The sequence below is a fragment of the Puntigrus tetrazona genome, chromosome 9 (genome assembly GCF_018831695.1).
Source record: "Puntigrus tetrazona isolate hp1 chromosome 9, ASM1883169v1, whole genome shotgun sequence".
NCBI lineage: Eukaryota > Metazoa > Chordata > Actinopteri > Cypriniformes > Cyprinidae > Puntigrus > Puntigrus tetrazona.
Window position 1 is genome coordinate 20,352,199 of NC_056707.1, and position 9,864 is coordinate 20,362,062.

The window sequence follows — 9,864 nt, forward strand, 5'->3', positions numbered from 1 at the left end:
TGCATCAGGGAAATCAGTAATGTGCACATGGACCCCTTGGGGAGTTCTTGCGATTTGACAATACTATTGTAATATGTCTGCCCACTGGGTGGAACATTTGATTAGTTTGTTTTGTAGCCTCTATAAGTCATTGGCTAAGCTTATCTCCAGATGTTTGACAATGGCTGAGAGGGAGAAGCTTAGGAACTATCATGCAGCGAAACTCTACAGGACGTCTTTCTCATTTTATTTTATTTTTTCTCTGTCATGCCAGGCTTAAAAACCCTCTGAAATGAGTGCCGTTTTCTGTTCTGTCACATTGTTTTTCCCATTGAAACAGGACGTTTTGAGTGGTACTTACAGCTCTCTCCCTTATTTGCTCAATAGCCAATATACTTCATTTTCACCTGATGCATTAGAGGAAGGGAGATTTTTATTCCAGAAAATTTCACTGGATGAAAATTCATATAATGTTTGTGCTAATGGTTAAGCGTGCGTGATATATGGCCTCAATAACATGATCTAGTTTTATTTTCTTTCAATTTAAAACAATTTATAAGTTATTATTTCAGGTTATTAAAAAAAAAAGGTTCATTGCACTTTTATTTCGCGTGTCACTGTTAGAAAGCACATTGCATCTACCATCCTCCAAAAACACCTATTTTTAACCATGCATGAAGGCCATATTTGCACCTATTTATAGATTTGACTGTTAACTCTCCTACCTGCTGTAGCACTTTTAGTTTATCCCCTCAAAATACATTTGTGCTGAGATATTTACTTTTAAAGGGGGTTATTTCTTGTGAACCCAATAACTTTTAACCCAGTAACTTTTTGTGCAATACGCACACTAGGAGACTTAACCTCAGAGGCAAATTCACAGGATTTTGTTTTTGAAGCATGTTTCTCAGACTCTGTGAAGTAAATTTCCATATGCGTTCTTATCCCGCCAGGTAGAGGTGGCACATTCAGGAAATCACAGCTGAGACGGAGCGTTTTCAAGCATGAACCGGGCATTTAACAGAAAAAAGGTATGTGTGTTTCAACCAGTTTTTGTCTAGCTTTCATCTTTGTTCTCTGTCTTTCCATTTAGCTGAAAAACCTAGAGGGCTGTCAAACGATTTGAAAATCATGTAAGCATATGAACGCCATTGTATTATTAAACTAATAGCAATTCATTTGCCATACATCAATAATACGTTATATTGCTGATTTTGCTACTATAAGCTTGAATTGCTCTGATGATCAGAAATGTCTTACTGAAGAATTTAGTACAGGTCAGGGATGCATTTCTTTATATACTTAATTTTACATCACATTGCATTTTTATTGCCTTTTTTTTGAACAGTTATTCACATGAAATAACAATATAAAAATCTCTTGGTCAGGCTCTCCTTTTTGTACTCCTATCTATCTGTCGGCCTGTATCTCTGTCTATCTCTAGCTCTCTTTGTTCCTCACCTAGTCTCTCCTCCCTTTCTGTCATTTTTCAGTGGCTTGGAGCAGACAACCTGTCTGCCTCCAGAGGCCTGTTTTTTTCCTCTATGTATTTACAACCACCTGTCCCAACCTTCTTTCCAAAATGAATTAATGGATCTTTGATGTGATAAACCCTACTGGCCAGTCTTAGATCCCAGATGGCAGGGAATGCATTGGTAATATTTCTGTATTAGCACTCCTGTTGGCCTGTCTGGCTTGCTTTGAAGATATAGATTATAATCGCAAGTAGTGTCCAGTGCTGAGTCCCTCAGGATGGCAAATGATGTGATGATGTTTAGATATGTTCTCTGGGTAAATGTAACGCATATGGTTTAAATATGAATGAGAGATTAGTACAAGTATTTTTAAAGTACTCTCCGTGTATTGATATGTACATTAGGATTCGATGTGTAAGGTTTTCATGAACTGTTATTACCTGCTAATATTTAAAGCATGAAGTACCAGTACACAATAAGGCTGTTGAATTTCTATTTTTAAATGTAATATGCAAACAAACTAGTTCATCGTTGTGTTGCATCATTGCATATGGCGGCATTTAGTGCACTGCATCGCAAATTCACTTACAATTTGCTCATTTATCCAGAAAAAGTTGTAATCTGATTTCATAAAGAGGTTAGGCATAACAAAGTAATTATTTTGGCACTGAAAAGAGCAAAGCTCTTGCGGCCACAAAACATTTCCCCCCACTGCCTTGCACGAATGTTCCCGCTGTCACAATTGCCTCCTTTCTGGCGCACAGGACAGTTCTGTTGAACCGCGGAGAACACCAATAGCCCATCTGTCTGAAGGACAGCATTAAATTCTCCAACTAACACAGAAAGGTCTATCCAAGCCACTTAAGAACAATGGCGACATTTACCAAAGAGAGACAGTAATCATTTTATGGCCATGCATTCATTAGCAGCAGTGTCGGTTTGAGTGGTGAAGTGACGTTACAGAAGATTCACAGAGAGGTTTCTGTCTAATGAACTCTGACTAATGCTGTTTTGCATTGAAATTAAATAGGTGATTTGTCATTGGTCAGTAAGGTAGCATAAATATGTTATATCGTCATAAATTATTATTCAGAGTTAATGGGTGATAATTTGTCTCAGAAGACTCAGCCTAATAAATTGAACTACGAGTTACTTAACAGAAAGTTTATCAAGATGTTATAGGGCTATAGGGCTTATAGATCTGTATAGTTTTAAGACTGGAGGATAGTCATCTGTAGAACAAAAGCACAATAAATCCAAGCTATTGCATAAACTGTAAGTTTATAAAATATGTTAGATATGTCAAACTCTCAAAACAATGCTATGATTCTTTACAATTAACTGCTAAAGTATGGAGGAATTAGATATAAAGCGACAAGTTAAATTACTGTTCACATACTCAACAGGTATCGACTGTTAGATTCTGAATTAAATGGTTGTTAATCCACAAAGCCAAAGGCAGAAATGCTGTTTGTGTGATGACAAAGAATTAATTGGACCCAGATTCTTTTCCAGACTTATGCATCCAATTACCAGAAACAGAACATGAAATAGCAATAGTGTCTGTTATTTAGAGCATAATAAAATCAAGTTTGAACCCACACATGATCAGCTTGAATGGCCTCAACGGCACAAAAAAGATTTCTCTGCTGTGAAGCTTTGAGTAATGATATAGCACAATCTCTAATGTGATTTGTGACATTTTTTCTTTAACTTTTCATGCTTTTAAGCTCAAAAATGATTGCGTTTGGTGAGTGTGGCTGGTTAATTAGTGACAATCTAGTATTCCCAGTATCCCATAAATAACCCTAGCTAAATTATGCACAGTTCCACTACTTAATTACTTGCATTACAGTAGTCGTTGTGCCATCTTTTTCTTGTTCTGTCTCTTCTGTATTCTCTTTTACTCTTCTATATATGTTTCTCCCCTCCTACAAAATGCTTAAAAAATTTCTCAATATGTCATCATCGCATTGCTAATACCTCCAGGCTTTCAAAGTGCATAGCGGAGATGACAGAAATACCCTCTACGATTATGGATAAAACATAATCTTTCTTTAATGAAAAATTGCCCATGTGCTTACAGGAACTTGCGGCCCAGACCATGTATTAAAATGCGTATTCAACACTTAATCTGTTTCAATTGAAATGCAATACAAAGGCTTAGTGCCCAGGGCATTTCTTTAATATTTGTTGGAGTGGCATATAGAAGCATTACTATTGTATATGATCATTCCTGTCTTACTTCTGCTATAGCATCTTCTTATTGCCTTTCAGAGCTCCATGAATCAGAGCAGTGAGCTGTAAAATTAGATGCAGAGACTACCAAGGCTCTTACGCTCCTTTTAGAGAAATCCTGCTAAGAAAATGCCAAGATGTTCTGATTTGACAGACTTGATATTCAGTCAATGATCATTAGATATTAGCTTGGGAAACATCAATATCTGTCCGCTTTTCCCATTATACGGTACATTACATTAAATGCAGAATACTCCCTCAGCCTGCTAAAAACCAGACAAATAGGTAGTTGAGATGCTTAAATATGCAGAGAAATGCACCACAGATTCAACCACTTTTGACACAGACACATTTTAATGCTTTAAGATTTGACCTTTTGACAGATTTTGTCTATTTATATTGGTTTCTCTTCTGAAAATATAAAGAAATGCATTTCTCCAGACACTTTGTCGTCAGCTTTGGCATCACGGTGTTGTCTATGAAACACCTACCATTCTTACACGGAGATGCACACAAGAAAACCGTGACATTTTGAGGTGTGTGCTCTTCCTTTGACCTATGAATAACACCCACTCTATGAGGAATCTCAGCGGGCAAACACTATCCTGACAGTCTGTGGAAGAAGAAAAACTGTCAGATTGTCAATAAGTAATGGAATCACGAGGATAGGTTTGAGATCAGAATATACAACTTGGATAAAATATTTAGAATTATTCATTAAAGTTTGTGAATTCTCGTTTCTGATTGTTCAGTCGCCACATGCCAAGGTTTTTTGTTCCCAAATATACACTGATAAAACATCCAGGTAACTGCCTGCAGTCTTCGCTGTTCACTCACTGGGCACATTTTTTCTTGAGTTTGGTTGGCTAATAATAAAACATGAAAATTCAATTAAGTATTACAAGTACAATTATTTAATTTCATCCTGGTATCGCGGACATCCTCTCTCGTTTCATACAAATGCAGCTGCTGCAATGCTTGTTTTGTAGACTGTAATGGATTATATGAAAACTAACAAACTGGTACGACTTTTAAAACTTTTTGTCTTAAATCAATATCTTTTATCACCATAATTATTTTTAGTGGTGAAATTTTGTGTAATACGTCCTATGACTGCACCATCTCCCTTAAATGTCTGTCTAGTTTGAACTTGCCACTTCCTAGCAACGACTTCCAAATATTTTAACTCCGATATATTTTTTACATTTAATTATTCACTTTTGTAGCAAGAAACCATGTATAGTTTGAACTTGCCGCGTCCTATCAATGGCGTCTTCTCTGAATCTGAAGCCCTGTCGGGGCTTAATTCTGCGATAACAACCTGCTGGATGTTACACATAACTCACTAGATTTAAACACCAATTGCTCTAAAAACAAGTTGCTATACAAGAGTCATCCTTATTTTGGACCAAAGATTTTCTTTTTCTGAATATTTACAATTAAGTGCTAATTAAAATCGACCAGTGCTTTCTTGAAACACCAGAAGAGGTTTTGATTCCCCAGGGATCTTATGTTTCGATTTGCTTGAGTTATACTTAGCTAAATGGGAGATTAATTGGTCGTTGTTTCCCTGTAAATGGCTGTATGGCAATCGTCCAGAATCCCGTTGCATAACATCCTCTCAATTGTAGTAAATTAAAGCAAAGTTTTAAGAATTGCAGAGGAAAAAAAATGTGTTAAGAGTTACAAATGTTGATATTGTGCATTGCCAAATGCCTGACACCCACCATATGTACTATATAGAGAATAGGAAGTGCTTTTGGACATGCAATGGTGTGGCTAACACGGTTAATGAACTCGGGGTGTTGAAGCCGAGCAGATCGGCAGGCGCGATGAATCTTGTGACTCCTGCGGCTTGTTTGTCACAGTTAGGCCTTGCAGTTTCCTCTAAGCTGTCACACAAGCACAGGCACGGCGGTGTCTCCTGTCCGTCACATCTGACCCCCTGTCTGCACTCCTTTGAGGCCAATCTCAGTAATTCACCTTCTGACAAGCCAGTTTGATCTACACTGCAGATTTAGCCGAAATTCTTCTTCTACATAGACATTTGGCTTTTCATCTTTTACAGTTTTAAAAATTACTTTATTTAAAATTATTATTTGTGGTCATATGGATTGTTGTTTAAACACATTTACAGTTGCACGGATAAGAGGTTTGAACAGCAGTTGATTAATAACTGGTTTGTTGTTTATACACATTTGAGTTTTTGCTGCTGAGAAGTTGGAACAGCAGCTGATTTAAAGGCCTACTTGTTTCTATACAGTTTGTCTAAAACATTTAAGGGTGTAATTAAGATATTGCATACTTCATAAAGAATCTTATTAGGTTAATAGAGTTCTGTCTCTTTCTAGATAAATCATGGATGCACACTCCAGAAGCACTGGCCAAGCATTTTATAGCATACAATGCCAAGGTATGTTATGAACCTCTTTTTTTACTGAATTCATTTCCATTTCTTTTAAGGTTTACTCTTTTACTGATCCTTTGTATTTGTGTGTGTGTGTGTCTGTGTCTGTGTGTCTGTGTGTAGATGTATGTATGAGAATAAACAATGTCAAATAACTTTAAAATAATGTATCTCACAGGTTGCAAAATAAGAATCTGTATAAAGAAGTTAAATTGTGTCAATGTTGATTTTTAATGCTTGTTGGCATAAATACATCAACTGTACTAGTAAAATGAAATATAGCAACAAATATCCAGAGGTCTAAACAGACACCGCTTAAATGGGTGGATCAATGCAAATGTTATATCAATTTTCACAGTCTTCTTTGCACAGTTTTTCACAAACAATGAATTTGTTTGTGTCTCTTTCGCTATTCATCAAACATGTTGTGGGCACGAACATCTCGTATACACTGTCAGTGCTGTTTTACGCTCCGTTTCACCAAAGACTCGTCTTCTGTTTAGGGCTGAGAAGCTGTCTATACCCGAGCAGTGCTTCTAAGATGTCTTACTGAATTCTTCACAAAAACAAAACAGTTTTGATTCTCAGAACTGCGAAGTTTCAGCAGTGTTGTCTGTCTTTAGAGATGAGAAGAGAATAGACAAAAAGAGAGAATTTAAGAGGAAAAAAATTTATTTTGCCAGTGTAGTAGGTGATAGATGAGCGAAGACTGGATGCCTTTGGCAAAAACACCTTGAACAGACCAGCAGGGAACAGTCGTCAGGAACAAGAGACTCTCCACCCAGTGTAATGTAGTGTATCTATCACTCCTGCCTCACTTTCTGTCCTACCGTGCTCACTTGCCCTTGAGTGTGGATGACATCCATCATAACTACGTGCTGCAGACACGTTTATGGAGTCTTATTTGTTTAACTCCAGTTTGGAGGATAATGCGGTTCTTATCCTCCAGAAGGGTTTCTCTAAAAAAAAAAAAAAAAAAATAAAAAATTGTATGATGTAAGCTGTCTGTATAATGGTTAAGTGTAATCATGAGTCCATTACTTTGAGCACATTCTTGGAAAGAGGCAGACCAGCAGTAATGAGTAAAGTAAAAGACCTTTTCAAAATTCTGTTTATAGCCTCATCAGAGAGTGAATGTAGGAAATGTTTATTTCACGAGTGAAAATGGGTCAGGCAAGAAGATCACATAAGTATTGTCTTGAAATGTTTGTGGTTACTGTCAAATTATTGTTTATTTATTCATTTAAATAGAGTAGCTATTACACTAGAAAAGTAATGGCTCAGTGTTTTAGAACCGTTGTTAAATCAGCCAGAACAGTGTCTGACAGATGCTTGACCGCCAGGGCTGGGTAAAGGTTACTAGCTCCATCTGTTGGATGTTAAATGTAGTGTTGTTCACAGTCCTGATGCTCTTCTTCTCGTAATGAACTAGCTTTAATGTGTTCCAGTTTAAATGTGGAGAATGTTCTTAGCAATCATCAAAGCCTTTTAATGAAATTAACATTTGAGTTGAGCCCCCAATAATTGAGAGTGTTTGTACAAGAAATGGAAGCAGAGATGAGGCTTTTTCTGGTCAATTTAAGTCCTTAAGTAACATATGATTTTCATGTTTCTCCCACAGTTTCTGGGGAACACAGAAGTTGATCAACCCAAAGGTACAGAGGTGGTGAGAGATGCCGTCAGAAAGCTCAAGGTAAGTTTTACATTGGCTGTACACTGTAGGGGCCGTTGCTTCCATCTTGAAACAGGAAATGCTATTTCTCTTGAGAGGATGTAATATCAGAACGCCCCAGCTGTTTCAGACCTTCAGTGGAGGATCACAGTTTACTTGTTGTTTAATGATGCATAGAGAATTTAATTTTATGAACCCTCTACTATCAGTATTACTAATTTGACAAATTAGCAAATGCTATAATAATTGAAGACTTTAAGGCCATATTTAAATAAGAATTTTTTTTTTTTTTTGTCATTATTATATGAATATATTTCTGTGAGAACACAATATGTTAAACATGTTGAAAAATATGAACACAGGGCATAATCTGATTTTAAACATATCTGATTTCTTTTAACCTGTTTGTGGTCTTTCTCTCTTGAAAGTTTCAGAGACACATTAAGAAGTCAGAGGGACAGAAGATCCCAAAGTGGAATTACAGATCTCCATCTACGGAGTGAAAATATTAGATCCTAAATCAAAAGTATGTGCATATAGCCTAACATACAGATTTATGAAACCAATAGTTTTAAACATGAGCCATGTTGTTGAAGTAAAAGCCAGTTGAGGCACTATAATGGCACTATCAAAAGTATTTGGACAGTTTCGATTGTTGAACCAAATATGAATGTTACACCTATGTGAGTCTGAGGGGACCGACTGGACAAAGGATGTTTTGTGTGTCCGGTACTTTTGGTACCACTGTATGCCTATAACTAGCTAAAGGCCCTATATTTAGTCTATACTGTCTCTTATCTTGTTTTCTTCTTCACAGGAAGTACAATACAACTGTCAGTTGCACCGGATATCCTTCTGTGCAGATGATAAGACAGACAAAAGGATATTTACATTCATTTGTAAAGATTCAGAATCCAACAAACATCTATGCTATGTGTTTGACAGTGAAAAATGTGTAAGCAACAGATGTGTCAGATTTTTATTTATTTATTTTGAATAAATAATTTGTCATGCTTAAATGTTTTGTTAGAACTTATAAAATAAATGTGGTTCCGAAGACAAATGCCCAAACAAAACACTGCTGATGATGTTACTAGGAAAATGATCTATCATGTATCTGTCGATTCCAGGCAGAAGAGATAACTTTGACCATCGGCCAAGCGTTTGACTTGGCATACAAAGAAGTTTTGGAATCTGGGGAAAGACGTAGAGACAAGAAAACAGATAGGTGGCCTGCAGAAAAGAGGAGCAATATGTACAGTTAAAAAACACAATACAATGTCTCAAAAACTGTTCATGAGAAATCAGTTATCTGTCTTTATAGATTCAAGATCTTGAAGCTGAAAATTCTGAGTTGAAGAAGCATTTGCAAGTTTTGGAGGAACAGCTGATGATTGCTCAAGTTCCTCCTGTAAGCACTGAATGGACTTCTGTCAGTGGATTGCATTAATTGCCGTTCACCATTCTGTTAATTAGCTGCATACAAAACAGACCTCAGCTATGCCTAAACCTCTTCTAAACTGATGAGCTTTTGCTTTTTGAAAAAACAAAACAAAAAACACTGCAGTAAAACTAGTGCTGACTAGTTCTGATCTTTCCATAGCTTCTTCACATTAACTCTTCTAACGAGGCCTATATGCTTCAGAGACCCTCATCTCTCTTCTGGTGTCACAACGTGACCTCGTTCTCTTGCCTCAAATCTCTTCTGTTACACTAACGCCAATGAGCTCGCTTGACTCTAACCTTTCTGCTGGTCTTCTGACTCCTCCACCTGCTAAACCAGCTTTGTCAAAGCCTCCCAGTGGAGCCAGTGTTCCCTCGCCCTCCTGTTAAGCACCTTTCCGTTTACTCTTACTGTCTTTGTGGTGTAGGTTGTTGATTTCAGTTGATTTGCTGAGCTTTACCCTCAGATTTTAAAGGCTAATTCACGAAGCCCAACAAACTCCTTCACTACATTCCGGTGGTTGTTGGGTTTTGTTGGATCATTATATTTTTCTTTTGGTATTTGTTTGGTAGGTGTGAACCAGCATTAAGTGGTAATGAATTTGGACTAAGATCCATTTTATTTTTGTAAATTTATATACTTTCAAAAG

At 36.9% G+C, this 9,864-nt stretch overlaps 1 protein-coding gene across 1 annotated transcript; it reads left to right on the forward strand.

The window, feature by feature from the left end:
• The first annotated feature begins 996 nt into the window (after window positions 1–996).
• Window positions 997–9,604, forward strand: gulp1a (GULP PTB domain containing engulfment adaptor 1a). The gene is given in 11 exon segments (XM_043249000.1): window positions 997–1,112; window positions 6,044–6,105; window positions 7,721–7,792; window positions 8,200–8,233; window positions 8,236–8,297; window positions 8,589–8,726; window positions 8,902–8,966; window positions 8,968–9,016; window positions 9,096–9,182; window positions 9,375–9,465; window positions 9,468–9,604. Coding segments are annotated over 10 exon segments (786 nt in total). The 5' UTR covers window positions 997–1,112; window positions 6,044–6,054.
• Window positions 9,605–9,864: the final 260 nt, after the last annotated feature.